A 24,880-nucleotide genomic window follows, 5' to 3' on the forward strand; every position below is an offset into this window, starting at 1 on the left:
CAGGCAGGATTTTCCTTTCAGGAAACCATGCTGGCTTTGGCCTATCTTGTCATGAGCCTCCAGGTACTCCATAATCTTGTACCTAACAGTCCATTCCAACAACTTCCCAACCACTCATGTCAGGCTAACAGGTCTATAGTTTCCTTTCTGCTGCCTCCTACCCTTCTTAAATAGCGTAGTAACATTTGGAATTTTCCAGTCATCTGGTACAATGTCAGAATCTATCTATTCTTGAAAGATCATTGTCAATGCCACAGCAATCTTTCCAGCTACTTCCTTCAGAACCTGAGGGTGCATTCCACCATCAGGTCCAGGATATTCATCCACCCTCAGACCATTAAGCTTCCTGAGCACCTTCTCAGTCATAATTTTCACAGCATATACTTCACTTCCCCGACACTCTTGAATGTCGGTATACTGAAGATGTTTTCCATTGTGAAGACTGATGCAAAATACGCATTCAGTTCCTTTGCCATCTCTGCATCTCTCATTACAATATCTCCAGCTTCATTTTCTATTGGTCCTATATCTACCCTCAATTCTCTTTTACCCTTTATATACTTTATAAAAAGCTTTTAGTATCTCCTTTGATATTAGTTGCCAGCTTCCTTTCATAATTCATCTTTTCCTTCCTAATGACCTTCTTAGGAACAGGTAGTGGTGGAGTGCTGGGGTGGGGACTGGCACAGGTACAGACATAACCAGCCCTGGGACACAGTACTGTTGGTTTATTGATCATTTCAGAATGCCCCTCTGGTGCTTCTCGCTCCTTCCCCTCTCTCTTCCCCTTTTCCCAGCCATGATTCTCCTCTCCCTGCCCCTTCCCACTCTCAGTCCACAACAGAGACCCATATAAAAACTAGGTTCATCACCACTCACAGATGTCATGGAATGTGTTTATTTTTGCAGCAATACAGTGCAATACCTAACATTACTATGCAAATATCTTAGGCACCCAATTCTTAGTTTGCCTAAGACTTCAGTACATTAGGGACATTTAAAAACTCTTAGGTAGACACAAAGATGCTTTTAAGATGGATTTTAAGATGGAACTCTATGTTGAAAGAAGAGTCAAATTGATCTTAAGAGTTAGCACAGCATGGTGGGCTGACGAGCCTGTAATATGCTGTAATGTTCTATGTTCTATCACAGTAACCTGTTATGTCACTCAATCATTGTAAAACAAACATACTGTAATGGTCCAATCTTTATTTATGCTTGAGGTATAATACATAAAAAACAATAAAAATTATAAATGCCAAAAATCTAAAATAAAGCCAAGAAATGCCAGGTTTACTCAGCAGGTCAGGCTATAAAAAGTTTTGTTTTAATATGTGTAAGTGACTACTTGAATGAGAATGCAGGTGGTAGTATTAGTAAGCTTACAGACAGCACAAAAATAGATGGAGTGAGAGAAAGTGAAGAAGGTTAAGGTTATGATGAGACATAGATTAGTTAGAAACTTGGTTTCATAATAAATATTACAGAATTAGTTGATAGCAAATGTTAAGTCCCAACAGTAAACTACACAGACACATCACAAGTCAGAGGATTGAGAAGCTTTTAAAAACCAACAGAAGACAACTAAAAAAAGTCACATTATAAAAGTAAAGATGGAATAGGGAAGTAAGCTAGCCAATAATATTAAAGAAGATGCCAAAAGTTCCTTCAGATACACAAGGTGTAAAAGACAGGCGAGAGTGGATATCGAACCACTGGAAAACAATGCTGGAGGGGTAGTAACTTGGGACAAGGAAATGGCAGATGAACTGATAAGTATTTTGCATCAGTCTTCACTATGGAAGACATTAACACTATGGTGGAAGTTACATGTGTCAGGAGTTATGAACTGTTCACTACTAGAGAAAAGGTTCTTGGTAAGTTGAAAGGTCTGAAGGTAGACAAGTCACTTGGACTGCATAGTTTATATTTCAAGATACTGAAAGAGATGATTGAAGAAACTGCGGTGGCATCAGTAATGATACTTCAAGAATCACTAGATCACATTTACCAAAGGACTGTGACGTTTCAAGAAGACATCCAATCTCCAAAGACTATTCAGGATGGCTAATAAATACTGGCCTTGCTACTCATGTCCACATTACACAAGTGAATTGTAGACTTGTGTGCTGCAAATGTGCAGTCAAATGTCAATGTCAGAGAAAGCTGGTTTATCTTGATGTAACAATTTTAAAATAAAACTTCCAATAATAATACAAAAATACAATCAAACTTTACTTACCAATTTCAACACCTAGTCCACCAATACCACTTAGGAAAACATAGGATTGAGCCATCTGACACATTGCATGGTCTCCAAGGACATAGCGTTGCCGACTATAATGAAAAGGAAAGTTTAAGAAACAGGATGCGGCTGTAAAGACCCTTGCATCTGGTTTATTGCTTAATAAAATGCTGTACAGCAATTAAAATTACCCAGCTAATTCCCATATTCCTTGACTTTTAAAAGCAGAGAGTCATAGAGCAATGGACATTAGAAAATGGTGACATAGGGTTGAAAGGTATTGAATCATTGTGGATAGAGCTAAGGAATTGCAAGGTTGAAAAGACTTTGATGGGAGTTGGAAACAGACACACAAACAGTAATAAGGACAAACATATCAACTTGTTTAAACATCCTCAAAAAATTCAACCAGGCTCGTAAGGCACAACCTGCCTTTGACAAAGCCATGTTGACTAGTCCAAAACATATTCTGCCTCTCCAAATGTTCATAAATCCTGCCCCTCAGGATCTTCTCCATCAACTTACCAACCACTGAGGTAAGACTCACTGGTCTATAATTTCCTGGGTATCTCTACTCCCTTTCTTGAATAAAGGAACAACATCTGCAACCCTTCAATCCTTTAGAACTTCTCCCATCCCCATTGATGAAGCAAAGATCATTGCCAGAGGCTCAGCAATATCCTCCCTCGCCTCCCACTGTAGCCTGGGGTACATCTCGTACAGAAGCACTTAGAGTGGGCAAAGAAATGGCATTTAGAAATGGAAGGGTTGACTATTTTCTAAATGGAGAGAAAATACAAAAGAACTGAGGCAGAAAGGGAATTGGATGTCCTTGTGTAGGATACCTCCAAGGTTAATTTGCAGGTTGAGCCTGTCGTGCGGAAGGCAAATGCCGCGTTATCATTTATTTCAAGAGGGCTAGAATATCAAAGTAAGGATGTAATGTTGAGAATTTATAAAGCAGTGGTGAGGCCTCAGTTGGAGTATTGTAAGCAGTTTTGGGCATCTCATCAAAGGACATGCTGAAACTGGAGGTTTAAAGGAGGTTCACAAAAATGATTCCAGGATTGAATGGTTTGTCACATGAAGAGCTTTTGAAGACTCTGAGCCTGTGTTCAGTAGAATTCAAAAGAATGAGGGCTAACCTCTTTGAAACCCATCGAAAGGTGAAAGGCCTTGATAGAGTGGATGTGGAGAGGATGTTTCCTATGGTGGGCAAGTCTAAGACCAGAGGACACACCTCAGAATACAGGGGCATCCTTTTAGAATGGAGATGAGGAGGGAGTTCTTTTGCCAGAGAGGTGAATCTTTGGAATTCTTTGCCACAGGCTGCTGCAGAAGACAAGTACCTATATGTATTTAAGGCAGAAGTTGATAGATTTTTGATTGGTCAGGGCATGAGGGATACAAGGAAAAGGGAGAAGACTGGCATTGAAAGCAAAATTGGATCATCCACGATGAAATAACAGAGAAGAATTGATGGGTCAAATGGCCTTCCGCTCCTTTATCTTAAGGTCTCCCTGTACAGCACAGAACAGGCCCTTGGACCATCAAGTCCATGCTGAGCAATTTAAACTGCCTATTCCCATTGACCTGCACAAGGATCATTGCCCTCCATAGCCATGTAGCCATGTACCAATCTAAACCTCTTAAACTTAGAAATCAAATGCATGCACCACTTTACACTGGCAGCTCATTCCACACCCTCATGATCCTTTGCGTGAAGAAGATTCCCCTCAATTTTCTCTTAAACTTTTCACCTTTCACCCTTAGCCCATGACCTCTCATTGAAGTTCTACTCAACCTAATCTATCAAATTTTGAATGAACTATATAACTGAACATGCACATGGACAGCTAGTGTAGGTAATTATTAAGGGTACCACTTACATCATGTTCGTCTAGTTCAAATTCTCCAGTTAGCAACAACTGCTCTCAACATCTACTTGTCAACCAAGTCAACAGTTTCTGGATTACATTGAGCTTTCTTCACATTCTTCAAAGTTCCAGTGTTTTTTTAGTCAATCTTATACAGTACATTCTTGCCTTTTGAGAAACCCCAAATCTTAAAAATCAACCTGGCCAAACTGTGCTGCATATTTTAATTCTACAGAAGGCATATCTGCACATGGAATTTAAAATTTGTTCTTCCCACTGATGCAAAACTTCCTCCGTCAATTCTTTTGCAGTAACTGATGCAGAGATACATCCTAGGATGTGCTGGGTCACATCATCAGTAACCAGCAATATATGACTTACATGCCTAACCTTTTACTGTATCTACAAATATTCATCTATGCAAAACAATGCATAATTGCTCATTTCACACCAATAAAAAGTATAGCTTATTTTATACTAAAATTTTCAACTTCTATTACTAAGTTCTACAAAGGAGGAAGGAGATAAAGAAAGATGGGTAAAGGTAAAGGAATTCCAGAATTTAGACCTTTGGGATTTGAAGGTACAGTTGCCAACTGTAAATCCATAACATTTGGCCAGCATCAAAATACAGAAATTGGGAAGCAACTGTTACATAGTCTGGTCGTGAGAGACCGAATGCTTCGGAGCCTTTTCCCAGACGGCAGGAGGGAGAAGAGATTGTATGAGGGGTGCATAGGGTCCTTCATAATGCTGTTTCCATTGCGGATGCAGCCTGTAGTGTTAATGTCCGTGATGGCAGGAAGAGAGACCCCAATGATCTTCTCAGCTGACCTCACTATCCGCTGCAGGGTCTTGCAATCTGAGATGGTGCAATTTCTGAACCAGGCAGTGATGCAGCTGCTCAGGATGCTCTCAATACAACCCCTGTAGAATGTGATGAGGATAGGGGGTGGGAGATGGACTTTCCTCAGCCTTCGCAATAAGTAGAGACGCTGCTGGGCTTTCTTTGCTATGGAGCTGGTGTTGAGGAACCAAGTGAGATTTTCCATCAGGTGAACACCAAGAAACTTGGTGCTCTTTAATGGAAATGGTTTCAACATACATGTGATAAATTAATGTGAATGTGAATCTGAGGTCTGTCTATGTATGTAGAACAGGTATATGGGAGAAAAGGGGATTTTATGCTAACGTTTTGTTGCTGATGTTGTTCTGCTGAACATTGTGGACATGCTGTATTGGAAATCCTTAGTACGTATTGGTTGCTAATATGTGCAAATGGCACATCTTACTATAAGTTTCAATGTTCATGTGATAAATATATGTATCCAAATCTGAACCAGCTGACCTATCTCTTGTGTGCCATCTTATAACCATCCATGCTTCTGCCAACAACAACGCTGTCAGCATCAGATTTGGAGATGGCATTAGTGCAATGCTTAGTCGTGCAGTTGTAGGTATTGAGAAAGCAGAGGATGGCACATTGAGTTTAACAGCTGGGACATTCTGGTACAGTCATACAAGACGGTGGTGATTCAGCACATGGAATATATCATGCCTTACTATAATACTATATTAAGGAATTGATTCAGCTAGAGAGGGTGCAGAAAATCTCACAAAACCGCGCTAGGAGTTCTAAGGAGAGACTGAAATCAGAAGTGAAAAGGGACTTGGGTGTCCCTTCTGAAGAATTTCCTAAAGGTTAACTTACAGGTTGAGTCGGAGATAAGGAAAGCAAATGCAACATATGGATTCATTTCAAGAGGACTAGAGTATGCAGTAAAAGCAAAGATGCCATGATAAGGCTTTATAAGGCATTGGTCAGACCGTAGAGCTAGTTGTTTGGCCCCATATCTTAGGACAGGGTGTACTCACATTAGAGGGTCCAGAATATTCTTGAGAATGATTCTGAGAATGAAAGGGTTAACATATGAGGAATGTTTGATGGCTCTGGGCCTAGACTCATTGGAGTTTATAAGAATCATTGGTATCTCAATGAAACCTATCGAATGTTGATGGCCTAGACAGAGTGGACATGGAGAGTATGTTTTCAATAGGAGAGTCTGATACCCAAGGTCACAGCTTCAAAATAAAGGGATATCCATTTAGAATACAGATGAGTTTGAATTTATTCCTTATTTTTTCTTATATGAAGATATCGCTATACTTTTCCCTCTTAAGACCGCCTTCAGAGTATCCCATAAAATGGGAGGTGAAACTTTTCCATTATCATTAAATTCTCAGTAGAGACCAATTTCTTTTTTAATTTGTTCCTTAAAGAACGGATCATTGAGTAGACTTGAATTTAGTTTCCAAATAGTATTCTTTGGTTGTAGGTCAAAATCAACAGATAGATATATAGGTGCATGGTCACTCACATCTATTGTCCCAATTCCACAGGTGTTTATTTTGTCTTTGTCTTTTCCGAATGTTATGAAATAGTCTATTCTTGTATATATAAAATGGGGAGCAGAATAATGAGTGTAATCCCTTCTGTCAGGGAAAAGGTACCTCCATATATCAATTAAACCAACATCCTCAAAAAGTGTATTAACTTTCTTACGTAAAGATTTTGTTTCATAGGTTTTTCTATTGGAAGAGTCTAAGTTTGGTTGTAATTGTAAATTTAAGTCTCCCCCACATTTCAGACCATAATCCGTTACCATAATATCAGTAGTTTTCTGAAAGAAACCAATATCACTTCCCGGGGGTGTGTATATATTCAACAGAATAACTGAATTTCCGTCTATATTCCCCCTTACCAGAATATATCTGCCCACTTTATCTCCCATTTCAAATACTTTTTCAAAATTTAGCTTACTCTCTGATGTCCTAATTTATATGAGGAGAAAAATAAATTATTGAAACCCATTCTCTTTAGTTTTTTATGCTCATTATCACTTAAATGAGTTTCCTGTAAATATACTTCATGGGCTTATTCTTTTTTCTTTTTGGATAAAATTCTATTATGTTTGATTGGATTTAATAGCCCATTGACATTAAAAGAAATTAACTTTATCTTGTCCTTAGCCATCTATATTTAACTGTCAATGTATCATTGAAATTAGAATAAAACTTAATCGATCTACTCCCTGAACAAATAAGAACCAAGAAATGCAAATAATAACACAAATGGCAACGAACGTGTGATTCCAAGGCCGAGGTCTCTAGCAGATGACCCTGCGTTGAGCTAGAGGAAATGTCTAGCTGTGGGGGATAACCCCTCCTACTTGTGAGTTGAGGGTCCCCATTACAGTATTCATAAAAGTCAGTGAACAAATCCAATACACAGAAAAGATCTCCCTGTGTATTCCTCCTAAATAGATAGATACATACATACACACACACACACACACATATATATATATTCTCATTTTGGTAGGGAAAAAGGAGTAAGTGAGCAAATAAAGAATAACAACTAAGTAATATAAAATCCACATTATAAGAAGTATTTCTCGAGATAGGTATATCACCGTCTATTTTTGCTTCCATTTATCTTCTCAACATTTTTAAAGTTGGCCAAATCTTATGGCTCTTCTGAAGGGAGTGAGGACTGTCTTTGGGAAACTCCCAGTCTCTTCCTGATATACTTCTCTCGGCCTCCTCCCGTCTCCTGCCTTCTCAATTCTTGCACTATTTCCCAAGTGGAGCGGGATAATTCCTCTGCCAGGCTTTCCTTCGGTTTGGTCATGCTGACGGGCAACCCTCTAGCTTTTATGTCTGTTGTCACCTCATCCACTGTCTAGTACAATTGCGTCCCGTCATCATAAAACACTCGAAGTTTAGCAGGGTACAGAGTTTGAATTCTAATCTTTTTTTGCTAAATTCTTTCAAGGTCTCATTGATTTACCTTCCTATGTCATCGGTATCAATAGCTACCAAGACATCTGGCTGCTCTCCCTCCCTCTCTAAAATGTTAACATGACAACAAGGTAGAGGGTACCAACCTTCTGTGCAGTTTAAATTCCTTTGTGTGCTAGTGGCAAAAGATGTGTACACGCACACAACTTAAAAGGAACATTAGCCAGAAGGGTATGAATCTATAGAATTCAATGCCAGACAGCCGGGCAGACCAAGTCACTGTGTATATTTAAGGCAGAGGTTGATAGAAGCTAAATTAATCATAGCATTAAAGGTTTTGCGGAGAAAATATGAGAACATGGGTTGAGATGTGCGATGTGATGTTAGCATTCGTTTAAAAGAGGACTAGAAAATAGTCTGCAGAGAGACTTAGATAGTTTAGGGGAATGGGCAAAGTAGTGGCAAATGAAATACAACGTTGGAAAGTGTATGGTCATGCACTTTGGTGAAAGAAATAAACAGACTATTATTTAGATGAAGAGAGAACTCAAAAAGCAGAGATGCAAAGGGACTTGGGAGTCCTTGTGCAAGATGCCCTAAAGGTTGACCTGCAGGCTGAATCAGTTCTGAAGGCGGCAAATGCAATGTTGGCATTCATTTCCAGAGGTATAGGATATAAGAGCCAGGGTGCAATGTTGAGGATCTGTAAGGCACTCGGAGACCACACTTGGAGTATTGTGTGCAGTTTTGGGCTCCCTATATTAGAAAGGATGTACTGACATTGGAGAGGGTTCAGAGAAGATTCACGAGAATGATTCCAGAAATGAAAGGGTTAACATATGAAGAACATCTGGCAGCTCTTGGGTTGTATTCCCTGGAGTTCAGGAGAATGAGGGGGGGAACTCATAGAAACATTCCAAATGTTAAATGGCCTGAACAGATTAGATATGGCAAAGTTATTTCTCATGGTAGGGGATTCTAGGACAAGAGGGCACAACTTCAGGATTGAAGGATGTCCTTTTAGAACTGAGATATGGAGAAACTACTTTAGTCAAAGGGTGGTAAATCTGTGGAATTTGTTGCCACGAGCAGCTGTGGAGGCAAAGTCATTGGGAGTATTTAAGGCAAAGGTAGGTAAGTTCATTAGCCAGGGCATCAAAGAGTATGGGGTGAAAGCAGGGGAGTGGGGATGACCGGATGAAGTGGATCAGCCCATGATTGAATGGGCCAAATAGCCTACTTCTGCTCCTAAATCTTATGGTCTTATATAAGTATGGATGCAATGTTGAGGCTTTATAAGGCACTAGTGAGGCCTCCTTTGGAGTACCCAGAGTGGTTCTGGGCCCCTTACGTTGGAAGACAGTTCAAAGCAGGTTCATGAAAATGACTCCAGGATTGAAGGACTTGCCTACGAAGAGCATTTAATTGCTCTGGGCCTGTACTCACTGAAATTCAGAAGAATGAGGGGTGACCTCATTGAAACCTATCGAATGTTGGAAGGCCTTGATATTGTTAGAGTGAATGTGAGGAAGACGTATCCTATTGTGGGGTAGTCTAAGACCAGAGGGCACAATCCAAAACAAAGGGACATCCCTTTAGAAAAAAGATGAGGAGGAATTTCTTTCGCCAGAGGGTGGTGAATCAGCAGAATTCCTTGCCTCAGCAGATGCGGAGGTGAGGTCACTGGGTACATTTAAGGTGGAGGTTGATAGGTTCCTAATTAGTCAGAGTGTGAAAGGTTACGAGGAGAAGGCATGAGAATGGGGTTGAGGGATAAATGGAACGGCCATGATGAATTGGCGAAGCACACTTGATGGGCCAAATGGCCTAATTCCGCTCCTGTGTCTTAATCCATCAATCTGATGGATGGCATCTTTATGACTTCGATCAAATCAAAGCCTGGAAGTTGGAGGTACTTGATGTCATGAGTTATAACATTAGCCCTGGTGTCCCATTATTATTTATCTCTAAGTTACTGTACAAGTGGCCTCATTAATAAAGCTGTTCAAACTCATGTGAGTGTACCTACTCATAAGGACAATCCACCTGACAAGACATAATTAAATACATATCCTTTGATGTTTTCAAAACTCAGGGTGAATTTTTAATAAAAGGTACTGCAAGTTTTTCTACCTCTGCATTCTAAAGGGGAAAATGTTGCATCAGGGTACAAAATTGTTATTTTTCTTGTGGTTTAACTTTCCGGTGCTGGTTTGTGTCTTATATAATTATCTACAGACATGTAATTGATCAGTGAATTTTCTCATAAATGCCCTGGTTAAGATTTCTACTGCCATGCAGTGAGGTATTTTTATTTTAACACTTTTCTGCAAAAGCAGTGAGTCCTTTTAATAAGTGTATTTTGGCTTTGGCTAAAAGTAAGAAGCCATGATGTCCAATTTAGGAATGTTATGTCAGCCTATCAGGATTCTTTTGGTACATATTGTAACTTTCTGTCCAGTTGGATGCAATGGAAGATTCACAAGAGCTAGGCAGGATCAGATTTCTGAAGGACAGTAGTCTGGTTTGAGTTTTTTCACCAGGATTAAGGAAAACCCCAAGACATTCTACAAGTATGTGAACAGCAAGAAGATAAGTCAAGTCACTTTTATTGTCATTTCGACCATAACTGCTGGTACAGTACATAGTAAAAATGAGATGTTTTTCAGGACCATGGTGTTACATGACACAGTACAAGAACTAGACTGAACTACGTAAAAAAAAAAGAGAAAGCTACACTAGACTACAGACCTACACAGGACTGCATAAAGTGCACAAAAACAGAGCAGGCATTAAAATAAATAATAAACAGGACAATAGGGCACGGTGTCAGTCCAGGCTTCGGGTATTGAGGAGTCTGATAGCTTGGGGAAAGCAACTGTTACATAGTCTGGTCGTGAGAGACCGAATGCTTCTGAGCCTTTTCCCAGACGGCAGGAGGGAGAAGAGATTGTATGAGGGGTGCATGGGGTCCTTCATAATGCTGTTTGCATTGCAGATGCAGCATGTAGTGTACATATCTGTGATGGCAGGAAGAGAAACCCCGATGATCTTCTCAGCTGACCTCACTATCCGCTGCAGGGTCTTGCAATCCGAGATAGTGCAATTTCCGAACCAGGCAGTGATGCAGCTGCTCAGGATGCTCTCAATACAACCCCTGTAGAGTGTGATGAGGATGGGGGGGGGTGGGGTGGGAGATGGACTTTCCTCAGCCTTCGCAGAAAGTAGAGACGCTGCTGGGCTTTCATTGCTATGGAGCTGGGGTTGAAGGACCAGGTTAGATTCTCTGTCAGGTGAACACCAAGAAACATGGTGACGTGAAAGAATAGGACTTATCAAGTGTGACAGTGGGGAAGAGTGTATGGAACCGGAGGAAATTGTAAAGGTACTCATTCTTTACTTCAGTATTCACTATGGAAAAGGATCTTGGTGATCTTGGATCTTGGGAAGCTCATTCTGTAAAAGGGCTGGATGGTTTAGAGTTTGTGAAATGTGTGCGGGATAGTTTTTTGCAACAATACATAGAAGTACCGACTAGAGATGGGGCAGTGTTGGATCTCCTGTTAGGGAATGCGATAGGTCAGCTGACAGATGTATGTGTTGGGGAGCACTTCGGGTCCAGTGATCACAATAGCATTAGCTTCAATATAATTATGGAGAAGGACAGGACAGGACCTAGAGTTGAGATTTTTGATTGGAGAAAGGCTAACTTTGAGGAGATGCGAAGGGATTTAGAGAGAGTGGATTGGGTCAAGTTGTTTTATGGGAAGGATGTAATAGAGAAATGGAGGTCATTTAAGGGTAAAATTATGAGGGTACAGAATCTTTATGTTCCTGTTAGGTTGAAAGGAAAGGTTACAGGTTTGAAAGCACCATGGTTTTCAAGGGATATTAGAAATTTGGTTCGGAAAAAGAGGGATGTCTACAATAGATATAGGCAGCATGGAGTAAAGGAATTGCTCGAGGAATATAAAGAATGTAAAAGGAATCTTAAGAAAGAGATTAGAAAAGCTAAAAGAAGATACGAGGTTGGTTTGGCAAATAAGGTGAAAGTAAATCTGAAAGGTTTCTACAGTTATATTAAAAGCAAGAGGATAGTGAGGGATAAAATTGGCCCCTTAGAGAATCAGAATGGTCAGCTATGTGTGGAGCCGAGGGAGATGGGAGAGATTTTGAACGATTTCTTCTCTTCTGTATTCACTAAGGAGAAGGATATTGAATTGTGTAAGGTGTGGGAAATAAGTAAGGAAGTCATGGAACCTATGACAATTAAAGAGGTGGAAGTACTGGCGCTTTTAAGAAATTTAAAAGTGGATAAATCTCCAGGTCCTGACAGGATATTCCCCAGGACCTTGAGGGAAGTTTGTGTAGAAATAGCAGGAGCTCTGACGGAGATCTTTAAGATGTCATTAGAAACGGGGATTATGCCGGAGGATTGGCGTATTGCTCATGTGGTTCCATTGTTTAAAAAGGGTTCTAGAAGTAACCCTAGCAATTATAGACCAGTCAGTTTGACATCAGTGGTGGGTAAATTAATGGAAAGTATTCTTAGAGATAGTATTAATAATTATCTGGATAGACAGGATCTGATTAGGAGTAGCCAGCATGGATTTGTGCGTGGAAGGTCATGTTTGACAAACATTGAATTTTTTGAAGAAGTTACGAGGAATGTTGACGAAGGTAAGGCAGTGGATGTAGTCTATATGGACTTCAGCAAGGCCTTTGACAAAGTTCCACATGGAAGGTTAGTTAAGAAGGTTCAGTCATTAGGTATTAATGCTGGAGTAATAAAATGGATTCAACAGTGGCTAGATGGGAGATGCCAGAGAGTAGTGGTGGATAATTGTTTATCGGGATGGAGGCCGGTGACTAGCAGGGTGCCTCAGGGATCTGTACTGGATCCAGTGGTGTTTGTCATATACATTAATGATCTGGATGATGGGGTGGTAAATTGGATTAGTAAGTATGCCGATGATACTAAGGTAGGAGGTGTTGTGGATAATGAGGTGGGTTTTCAAAGCTTGCAGGGAGATTTATGCCGGTTAGAAGAACGGGCTGAACGTTGGCAGATGGAGTTTAATGCTGAGAAGTGTGAGGTTCTACATTTTGGCAGGAATAATCCAAATAGAACATACAGGGTAAATGGTAGGGCATTGAGAAATGCAGAGGAACTGAGAGATCTAGTAATAACAGTGCATAGTTCCCTGAAGGTGGAGTCTCATGTAGATAGGGTGGTGAAGAAGGCTTTTGGAATGCTGGCCTTTATAAATCAAAGCATTGAGTACAGAAGTTGGAATGTAATGTTTAAATTGTACAAGGCATTGGTAAGGCCAAATTTAGAATATTGTGTGCAGTTCTGGTCACCGAATTATAGGAAAGATATCAATAAATTAGAGAGAGTGCAGAGACGATTTACTAGGATGTTACCTGGGTTTCAGCACTTAAGTTACAGAGAAAGGTTGAACAAGTTAGGTCTCTATTCATTGGAGCGTAGAAGGTTGAGGGGGGGATTTGATCGAGGTATTTAAAATTTTGAGAGGGTTAGATAGAGTTGATGTGAATAGGCTGTTTCCATTGAGAGTAGGGGAGATTCAAACGAGAGGACATGATTTGAGAGTTAGGGGGCAGAAGTTTAAGGGAAACACGAGGGGGTATTTCTTTACTCAGAGAGTGATAGCTGTGTGGAATGAGCTTCCTGTAGAAGTAGTAGAGGCCAGTTCAGTTGTGTCATTTAAGGTAAAATTGGATAGGTATATGGACAGGAAAGGAGTGGAGGGCTATGGGCTGAGTGCGGGTAGGTGGGATTAGGTGAGATTAAGAGTTCGGCACAGACTAGGAGGGCCGAGATGGCCTGTTTCCGTGCTGTGATTGTTATATAGTTATATGGTTATAGTGATGACTTGTAGTGGACTGAAAAGCTTGAGCATGTAAGTATTAAGAAAGAGGACGTGCTGGAGCTTTTGGAAAGCATAAAGTTGCCGGGACCAGATGAGATGTACCCCAGGCTACTGTGGGAGGCGAGAGCGGAGACTGTTGAGCCTCTGGTGATAACCTTTGCATCATCAATGGGGATGGCAGAGGTTCTAGACGATTGGAGGGCTGCGAATGTTGTTCCTTTATTCAAGAAAGGGAGCAGAGATGGCCCAGGAAATTACAGTCCAGTCAGTCTTACTTCTCTGGTTGGTAAGTTGATAGGGAAGATCCTGAGAGGCAGGATTTATGAACATTTGGAGAGGTATAATATGACTAGGAATAGCCAGCATAGCTTTATCAAGTGCAGGTGGTGCCTTACGTGCTTGACTGAATTTTGAGGATGTGACTAAACACATTGATGAAGGAAGAGCAGTAGATGTAGTGTATATGGATTTCAGCAAAGCATTTGATAAGGCACCTCATACAAAGCTTATAGAGAAAGTAAGGAGGCATGGGATCCAAGGGGACATTGCTTTGTGGATCGAGAACTGGCTTGCCCACAGAAGGCAAAGAGTGGTTGTAGACGGGTCATGTTTTGTATGGAGGTCAGTGACCAGTGATGTGTCTCAGGAATCTGTTCTGGGACCCTTACCCTTAGTGATGTTTTATAAATGACCTGGATGAGGAAATGGAGGGATGAGTTAGTAAGTTTGCTTATGACACAAAGTTTGGAGGTGTTGTGGATAGTGTGGACAGTTCTCAGAGGTTACAGCGGGACAGTGAAAACTGGGCCGAGAAGTGGCAAATGGAGTTCAACCCTGATAAGTGTGAAGTTCAAATATGATGGCAGAATATAGTATCACTGTTAAAACTCTTGGTACTGTGGAGGATCAGAGGGGTTTTGAGGTCCGAGTCCATAGGACACTCAAAAGAGCTGCGCAGGTTGACTCTATGGTTAAGGCGGCATACAGTGTATTGGCCTTCATCAATTGTGGAATTGAATTTAGGAGCCGAGAGATAATGTTGCAGCTATATAGGACTCTGGTCAGACCCTACTTGGAGTACTGTGCTCAGTTCTGGTCAGCTCACTACAGGAAGTATGTGGAAACTGTAGTAAGGGTGCAGAGGAGATTTACAAGGATGTTGCCTGGACTGGGGAGCATGCCTTATGAGAATAGGTTGAGAGAACTTGGCCTTTTCTCCTTGGAGCGACGGAGGATGAGAGGTGACCTGACAGAGGTGTATAAGATGATGAGAGCTGTGGATAGTCTCTTTCAGGTTACTTCCAGCCTACTTCAGGGAAAACAAACTCGTCTCGCCTTCAAAACCATAATGCTCCAGTCCCCAGCAACATCCTCGTGAGTCTGCAATGCACCTTCTCCAGAACAATCACATCCTTACCATACTGTGGTAATCAGTACTGTATACAATACCCCTGGTGTGGCCTAACCACTGTTGTATTATGTTGCAACACCATACCCCAGTTCCTATATTCTGTGGTATGGCGAATGAAGGCAAACATTTCCTGGACCTTTCACCACCGTATCGACCTGTGTAGTGACTTTCAGGGATCTACACAATTGAACCCAAAACTCCCTTTTTTCATCAACAGTTTCTATTACCCAGCCAGTTATAGTATATATCCTACCCAGTTTGTATTTCAGAACAGTTTCATCTAAATGAAAACACAAATCACGAGGTCAGAAATCACTAATGCTCAGGAGGACAGGTAGCAGCTGTGAAAAGGGAAACAGTGCTATCCTTTCAGCTCAGAAATGGAGAGGAGAAACAAATCTGTTCAGATAGCCAGATCTTGTATGATCCCATGGAAGGCCAAACAAAGGATGCAGAAAAGAGCAGTGTGTGATAGGATTATCTTATTAAACATTTGTAATTTCTGAAACAATGTGCTGAATAAAAAAGCTTGCTACAGCTGTGCTTAATTTATCCCAATTGTAGTTAGCTGGCAGAAAGGGAAAATATCTGACTCCCACTGCTCTCACTCAGGAAAGAAAAATTAAACAGACAGAATTCAAAATTATATCAGTCATTCTCCATTAGAATTCATCAGCTCAGGTAAGGGCTGGTTGTAACCACCGAGACATTGGAACGTGCAAGTTCCAGAAGACTGTTAAAACTGAGGAAGGACTGGAACTCTTGGCAACCCACTGAAAAGTCTGAATAACCAATGTACCTTGCAAAAGAGTAGCTATTAATTCATTGAGTCAAAAATACTTTAACTTCTTGTCAAGTTTGTATGTTCTTAACTTACCTGTAAAGGGAATCATCAATTTCCATATTGTCAGCTGCCATTTTGTGTTGTAATTGACCAAAAACTGCAAAAAAAATTTCAAAATAATTCAACTCTTCCTTTGACTCTATTTCTAATAATTTTGTTTGTTTTAATAATTTTCATAAATTGAAATAAATACATTCAAATAACAGAGTTTTGAGCAAATGAAATAAAAGAAAAAAATTAGAAAAGAGAAATTCATGTCAACATTACATTTCATTTAATTATAGAACTGTATGAGAACATAAATAGGCCATCAGATGCAACATGGTCATCAAACACTTATCCCATTTCCTAGCAATTGTTTCTAAGCCTTCATTGTTTTGCTTTCAAGTGTTCATTCAGAGTTTTCCTTAAATGTTATGAGAGTACCTGCAATAAAAGGGTGTGAATTCAGTAAGTAAATGTTACTTCTACTTTTATGTACTGTGAGTGTAGCACACCTGCTGGGGGTCCAGGCAGTCCAATGGGCAGACAACAGAATGAATGGAGGATAATGATTCTTGCCAGTTCTCCTCTAACAGCTTACACATTTGGCTAGTAAGGAAACCAAACAGTAGATGGAAATTGACCAAGGACTATCAAGAACTCTATTAACAGCCCCCACTGTAACAACTAATTCAGAAACAGTAGCTTATCAGAATGAAAGAACAATGATTCAAGGTTTCAGATACATTATAAATAATGGGTTTTGCTCTATCACACTATAAAGAGAGTGCCAACTTAAGTTTGTATTTACCTTTTAGGCACAGCAGTATATATGGACTGCTCAACCACAGGCAGACTATAATTCCGCATTATATTTCACCAGTGCGTAAGGGAAGCACTTCAGTGCAGGGTGGTAGGTGCTTATGCACAGCAGGTGATTAACTGCTGCTTATTGTACGGCTGCCGTACTGATACATAATAAATGGTCGTGAATATACTTCTTTTCCCCCAGATCATGCCACGGGCCAGTAGTTTGACACCCCTGATCTACGTTAAGAATGGATATTGGTCTAAATGACCCACATTCCATTTTATCCATGCCATCTTTCAGTATAGCAGAGATTATTGCTTCTTTCCAGCTGGGTGGCATTTGTGCCTTTTTTAGAGCCCAGTTCAGTGTGGGGCATAAGACAGGAGTTAACTCGTTTTTAAATTCTTTGTACCACGAGGCCATATACCCATCTGATCCTGGTGACTTGCTTAATTTAAGCCTACTAATTGCAGCTTTTAGTTCAACTTCTTTATGTCAGCAGTCATCCTTCTATTTTGTTCTTCACTTAAAGTGGGTAACTCTAGAGAATTCAGGAAGGTGTCAATTTGGGTTATACTTCCCCCTGGAACTTTGGAATATAGAGTTTTGTAAAAGATTTCAAAAAATTCTTGAATTTAGCTTTTTTTTAAATCATTTTTGTTCTTGGATCCCAAATTCTATGAATTGTATTTTCTGCTATCTTTTTTTTCCAGTTTCCAAACCAGTATTTTCATACACTTAGATCCACTTTCAAAATGTCTGTTTTAGAAACATTAAATTTTTCCTGATTTCTTGCATAGCCAAGCTATTAATTTCATTCCTAATTTTTAAAATTTCCTCTAACTTATCCTGTGCCAAATTCCATTTGTGGTTTTCTTTAGTTCCTTCCGCCTATTTTGTAATTCCTCTAATGTTTTATCCTTATTTTTTCTTAAATGAAGATATTGCTATAATTTTCCCTCTTAAAACAGCCTTCAGAGTATCCCATAGAATGGGCGGTGAAATCTCTCCATTATCATTGAATTCTAAGTAAAGACCAATTTCTTTTTTAGTTTGTTCCTTAAAGTAGGGATCATTAAGTAGACTTGAATTTACTTTCAAGTAAATTCTTTAGTTGTAAAGAACAACAATTCTTTAGTTGTAGGTCAAAATCAACAGATAAATATATAGCTGCATGGTCACTTACATCTATTGTCCCAATTTCACAGGTGTTTATTTTGTATTTGTCATTTCCAAAAGTTATGAAATAGTCTATTCTTGTATATACAGAATGGGGGGCAGAATAATGAGTGTAATCCCTTCTGTTGGGGAAAAGGTCCCTCCATATATCAATTAGACCAACATCCTTTAAAACGTTTTTATGTAAGGATTTTGTTTTTCTATTGGAAGAGTCTAACTTTGGTTGTAATTGTAAATATAAGTCTCCTCCACATATCAGGAGACATTCTGTTTCCATTACCATATTAGTAATTTTCTGAAAGAAACTAATATCACTTCTTGGGGGTGCCTATATATTCAATAGAGTAACTGATTTTCTGTCTATGTTCCCCCTTATCAGAATATATCTGCCATTCTTATCTCCCATTTCGAATACTTTTTCAAAATTTAGCTAGCTTGAGATAATAGCAACTCCCCTCCTATGTCCTGATTTATACGAGGAGAAAAACACATCAGTGAAGCCCATTCTATTTAGTTTTCCATGCTGATTATCACTTAAGTGACTTTCCAGTAAATACACTACATGGGTTTGTTCTTTTTTTCATTTTGGATAGAATTTTACTGCGTTTGATTGGATTTAACAGCCTATTGACATTAAAAGAAATGGTTTACGTAGTCCTTAGCCATGTGTATTTATCTGTCAATGTATCATTGAAATTAGCAGAATAAAACTTAATCGATCTCTCTGAACAAGTAAGAACCAAGAAACACAAATAATAAAAAAAAGGCAACGAAGGTGTGATTCCAAGGCTGAGGTCTCCTGTAGATGACCCTGGGTTGAGCGAGAGGAAACGTCTAGCTGTGGGGAATAGCCCCTCCTACCTGTGAGTTGAGGGCCCCCATTGCAGTACCCATAAATGAACAAATCAATGCCCATTTACACAGAAAAGATTTCCATGTGTATTCCTCCCAAGTATATATTCCCATTTAGGTGGGGAAAAAGGAGGGAATGAATGAATAAAAAAGAATAATTGAGTAATATAAAATCCACATTATAATAAGTATTTCTTGAGATAGGTATAGCACCATCTATTTTTGCTTCTGTTTAGCTTATCAACACTTTTAAAGTTAGCCAAACCTTATGGCTCTTCTGGAGGGGGTGAGGACTGTCTTTGTAAAATTCACAGTCTCTTCCTGACATACTTCTCTCGCCCTCCTCCCGTCCCCTGATATCTCAATTCTCTCACTATTTTCCACAAGCAGAGTGGGATAATTGCTCAGCCATGCTTTCCCTCGGTTTGATCATGCTGACGGGCAACCCTCTGGCCTTCATGTCTGCAGTTGCCTCTTCCACTGTCTGATACAGTTGCATCCCATCTGTATAAAACATTCGCAGTTTAGCAGGATACAGAGCTCGGAATCTAATCTTTCCTTGCTTTAATATTCGTTTTATTTCAGAATATTCCTTACTTTTCTGCAGGACTGCTGGGGGGAAGGTAATCTTGATCAAAATATATTAATTTCTCATGCAGAAATACCCTCTCCTTTCCCCAGACCCATCACAGAATCTCCGCCTTGGTATTGTATCGAAGGAATCTAATTACTATTGAGCGTGGCTTATCTTCTCTGTCTCCAGTAGGCCTCAAGACGAGCGCACAATGTACTCTCTCAATTTCAAGCTCCACAGTCGAAGGAATCTGCAGCGCATCCCACAGCAACTTTCCTACAAACTCTATCATAGACAAACCCTCTGCTCCTTCGGGAACATTGTATATCCTGACATTTTTCCGTCATGATCTTCCCTTCTGGTCAAGCAGTTTACTTACTTGATGATTTAATATTTTTATCGTCTTACTTAGTATCTGTTCCACGTTTTGCACTCAATCTTCCAATTTCTCAATTCGTGTCTCTGCCACCGCTATTTTTGATTGATGTTGTCGAGCTCTGACTTGATATCATTTAGTTGCTGTCTTACACCTTTTTGGAATTCCCGTATCTCTTCCAGAATTTTTCTCATATTTGCCACTTCATCTTAACGAGGCCAATCGTTAAGATAAACTACCACACATTCGGGTAGGAGAGCCGCTCACTACACCACTCTCATCCACAGGCTCCGCAGTGATGCTTTTTTTAAATCTCCATAAATCTCCATTCTTTATCCCCATTCTTCCCCCCGCCCCCCTTTTATCAATTCAGATATTTTTGAAAGATCTTATATTTGATGGATTAACCGGGCAAAATATGCGTTTTTCCGGAGGAGCTATTGACATAAGCTGCCATTCTGGATGATGATGTCACCGGAACCCATCAAACAATTGTACTTTCAATGTCTTTATTGAATACATTGTTTAATCATTCATAGTCCAGGCTGGAAAAAGGATGTGAACCCTTGTACTTAATAACTCGTAGAACCTCCTTTAACAGCAGTAACCCCCACAAGATGACTCCTATAGCTGCTGACCAGACTTGCACAAGGGCAAAAAAAACTTACACCATTTCTCCATACAAAACTTTTTCAATTAATCAATATTTCTAGGATACCTTGCATGAACAGCCCTCTTCAGGTCATGCCACACTACCTCAATTGGGTTAAGGTCTGACTTGGCCATTTTAAAACATGGATTTTCTATTTAAATCATCCTGTTGTTGATTTACTCTTGTGTTTCGGAACATTGTATTGTTGCATCATCCAACTTCTATTAAGATTCAGGTGACCGACTGCTACCCTGACATTCTCCTGTAAAATGTCTTGATACAATTTAGAATTCACTGGTTCCTCAACTATTGCAAGCTGTCCAGAGCCTGAAGTAGCAAAGCAGCCCAAGCTCTCAGTGGGAAGGGGACTGGTGCTGAGGCCTAGTGTGCTCCCGACATGAAGCTTACCATTGCTAGTCTCAATGTGAACGGTAGCAGGGGCTCTCCCCGCAGGTATAACAATCTCTCAGTCCTCAGGGACGGAAGATACGCGGTGAGTTTCCTGCAGGAAACCCATACCACCCCGGGGGACGAGTCCGCTTGGCTCCTGGAGTGGCAGGGCGGGGTCTACATGAGTCACCTTAGCTCCAACTCTAGTGGGGTGGCGATCCTGTTGGCCCCAACCTTCCGGTCAGAAATCGTAGGAGTCCAAGATGTTGTGCCCGGCCGTCTGCTCCACCTGGCTGTGCGCCTGGATGGTGTACCGTTACATTTTATCAACGTGTACGCTCCGAGGCGCGGGGTGATGCAGACGCGCCTATTCTGTCAGCTGTCCACCTTGCTAAGTTCCATCGATCCGGGGGACTGCCTCATCCTCGGGGGAGACTTCAACTGTACCCTCGAGGTGGAGGACCGCTCGGGCCTCCAACGCGACCCAGCATTGGTGAAAAAGTTAAAGGAGCTAGTCGGCTCCTTTGACTTGGTGGACAGCTGGCGGAATCTTCACCCCGACTCTAGTGCCTTCTCCAGAAGATCAAGAGAGGGGGGTTCCCGGATAGACTGCCTGTATATCTCTCAGGCTTATGTCTCCCGCGTGTCGGCTTCCTCCATGCGGCCGGTGTCGTGCTCGGATCATCACCTTGTGTGGATGGAATTTACTCCTCTGCACCCTAGGGTAGGATCCGGGTATTGCCACTTTAACAACCGGCTGCTGGAGGACAGCCGATTCCGGGATTCATTCCGAGCGTTCTGGGCCACCTGGAGAGGGAGACGGAGAGAGTTTGGCTCCCTACGGCTGTGGTGGGATGTGGGCAAGGCCCACATCCGGTTTTTATGTCGGGAGTACACTAGGGGGTCGACAAAGAGGCGGGGCTCTGAGATTGAGCGGCTTGAGAGAGCATTGCTTGACCTAGAGTCCCGTCTTGGTTCGACCGGTGGAGACCATCAAACGTGGCAGGAATACCAGGAGAAGAAGGACGCACTCAGGAATCTGCAGCTTCAGCAGTCCCGTGGTGCGTATGTGAGGTCGCGGATCCAAATGCTGCAAGATTTGGACCGCGGCTCACCCTTCTTCTACTCGTTGGAGAAGTGGCGGGGAGTTCAAAAGCAGCTGGTGGAGCTACTGGCTGCTGATGGCTCCTCCATCACGGATCCTGACGAAATTATCGAAGAAGTCCGCACTTTCTATCGGTCCTTATTCTCACCGGATCCGTCAAATGCGGGGGCGTGCAGTGAGGTCTGGGAAGATTTGCCAAAGGTCAGCCCAGAGGACGCAGCGCGTCTGGACGCCTCCCTGACTGGGGAGGAGCTGTCTGCTGCCCTTCGGCAACTCGGGAGGGGTAAATCCCCTGGCTTAGATGGTCTGAGTGTGGAGTTTTATCAGGCTTTTTGGGATGTCCTGGGGGTCGATTACAGCCTTGTTCTAGGGGAGAGCCTAGCCACCGGGGAATTGCCCCTCTCATGGCGGAGAGCTGTTGTGGTCCTGCTGCCTAAGAAGGGAGACCTTCGCCTGCTAAAGAACTGGTGCCCGGTCTCCCTCTTGTGCGCGGACTACAAGATCTTCGCCCGGGCAATGGCCAACCGTCTTGGTTCAGTACTGAGACAGGTGATTTATCCTGACCAATCTTACACAGTCCCGGGCCGCTCCATCCAGGACAATGTCCACCTAGTACGGGACCTGATCCACCTGCACCAGGAGACTGGGTCCCCGGCAGCGTTTCTTTCTCTTGACCAGGAGAAGGCATTTGACCGGGTAGACCACAGTTTCCTGGTGGGCACTCTGCAGGCCTTTGGGCTCGGACCACACTTTGTGGCCCGAGTTCGGCTCCTCTACTCTGCTGCAGAGTGCCTTGTTAAGGTCAATGGATCACTGGCAGCGCCCATTCCCTTCAGGAGAGGAGTACGTCAGGGATGCCCCATGTCCGGTCAATTGTATGCAATCTGTGTCGAGCCATTCCTGAGCCTCCTACGGCGAAGACTGACAGATCTGGTTCTGCGTGAACCGGACATGGAGGTTGTCCTCTCGGCCTACGCCGATGATGTACTCCTCATGATGACAGATCCCAATGACCTGCGGAAGATGCGCGAGTGCCAAGACGTTTTCTCGGCGGCATCCTCCGCCAGGATCAACTGGGCGAAATGTTCTGGACTCTTAGTGGGTCAGTGGCAGGTGAACTCCCTGCCGGAGGAGATGAGAGCCTTTGAGTGGAGTACTAGGCGTCTCCTCTATCTGGGAGTCTACCTGAGTCCTTCTGGGGAGACCTGGCTGGCGAACTGGCAGGACCTGGAGACGAAAGTCATGGCCCGGCTGGGGCGCTGGTCAGGCCTTCTCAGGGTGCTTTCCTATCGAGGCAGGGTGGTGGTCATAAACCAGCTGGTGGCCTCCATGTTGTGGTATCGGATGGTCACCTTGGCCCCTCCTGCCCCGTTTGTTGCAAGACTGCAGAGGAAATTAGTGGACTTCTTCTGGGGCAACAGGAAACACTGGGTCTCTGCAGCGGTCTTGAGCCTCCCAGTGGGAGAGGGCGGACAGTCGCTGGTGTGCATCCGAACGCAGCTGGCAGCTCTCCGCCTCAGGACTCTGCAGAGATTCCTGTACGCCGAGCACCCTCCCAGGTGGCACGTGTTGGCGACTTTCTTCCTCCGGAGGGGCTGCTGTCTTCATGAAGACATGCGACTACCACCGGCGGGTGTCAGCCGTACTGCTTTGCGGAGTCTGCCCGGCTTCTTTCAGGACCTACTGAGAGTCTGGAACATGGTCGCCTCAGGCCGGGAATCCCCTCCTCAGGCGGGCGGGGTCCTGGCCGACCCTTGCCCTACCTCAGTGGCTGTCGGTGCGGCTCAGTTATGTGGACCGACTCAGGCCGAGCTGCTGGTCGGGCCCAGACCCCGCAATCTTCTCCGGGAGCCGTGTCCACACAACTTGAGCCGTCTCTCATCGATACCCACAGTCCCATTCAGGGATGCAAGTAGGAGGTATCTGTATGGGCTGCTACTCCACATCCTCCACTTCCTTGCCCTTGTCCACCGTCCCGACACGCCATGGCGGTTGGTCCTTCCACCCAGAGGTGAGGAGGGTCCCCACTGGAAGTCCCTTTATGCCGGGGTTCTTCCCATGCACCTGGGGGATCTCGGCTGGAGGGTACTGCATAGGGCAGTGCCCTGCAATAAGTTTTTCAGTTTGTACATGGACTTCCCACCCACATGCCACTTCTGCGGGCTGGAGGAGACCATGTACCACATGTACATGGAGTGTGTGAGGCTGCAGCCTCTTTTTGCATATTTACGTGGGCTGCTTCTCGCCTTCTGGCTGCATTTTAGTCCCACCCTGTTTATATATGGTCATCCAGTAAGGAAGGGGGCATGGAGGGATGAGGATGTCCTAGTCAACTTACTCCTGGGGCTGGCGAAATACGCCATCCGTGGGTCTTGGAAACAGGTGGCAGGAGGATCTCCCCGGGCAGACTGCCTGGCAATGTTTAGGGGGTATGTTCGTGCCCGGGTAACTATTGAAAAAGAACACGCGCAGTCCACAGCGGCCTTGGAGGAGTTGCGAGACCGTTGGGCTCCGCGGGGTGTAAATGCCATCGTGGATAGGGATGGCAACATTCTGGTGTAATGTCTATTGTCTATTTGTAGTGCAGTAATTGTGTTTGCCACTGTTTTGTATATATTGTATAGCACCCATATTTGTAATAAAGGATTTTGTAATAATAAAAAAAAGCCATAAGATCATAAGATAAGAGAGCAAAATTAGACCACCTAGCCCAGAGTCTGCTCCACTATTTCATCATGTCTGATCCAATTTTCCTCTCGACCTCAATCTCTTGCCTTCTCCCCGAATCCCCTCGTGCTCTGACCAAATGAGGATCTATCAACCTCTGCCTTAAATATAAAGATGGCCACCACAGCTGCCATTGGCAAAGAATACCATAGATTCA

The 24,880-nt window shown here is 42.6% G+C and overlaps 1 protein-coding gene across 4 annotated transcripts in view; it reads right to left on the bottom strand.

Annotated features, from left to right (window-relative positions):
- uba6 (ubiquitin like modifier activating enzyme 6) overlaps positions 1 to 24,880 on the bottom strand; it is a 336,534-nt gene that overhangs the window by 292,111 nt on the left and 19,543 nt on the right. For all 4 annotated transcript variants that reach the window (XM_059970138.1, XM_059970139.1, XM_059970137.1 and 1 more), the window contains 2 exons: positions 16,109 to 16,172; positions 2,243 to 2,337 (listed from right to left, as the gene is read on the bottom strand). In XM_059970138.1, the coding sequence (XP_059826121.1) occupies positions 2,243 to 2,337; positions 16,109 to 16,149 (136 nt within the window). In that variant the 5' untranslated portion in view covers positions 16,150 to 16,172. The remainder of the gene's footprint in view (positions 1 to 2,242; positions 2,338 to 16,108; positions 16,173 to 24,880) is intronic.

This window comes from Hypanus sabinus, chromosome 5 (genome assembly GCF_030144855.1).
Source record: "Hypanus sabinus isolate sHypSab1 chromosome 5, sHypSab1.hap1, whole genome shotgun sequence".
Taxonomy (NCBI): Eukaryota; Metazoa; Chordata; class Chondrichthyes; order Myliobatiformes; family Dasyatidae; genus Hypanus; species Hypanus sabinus.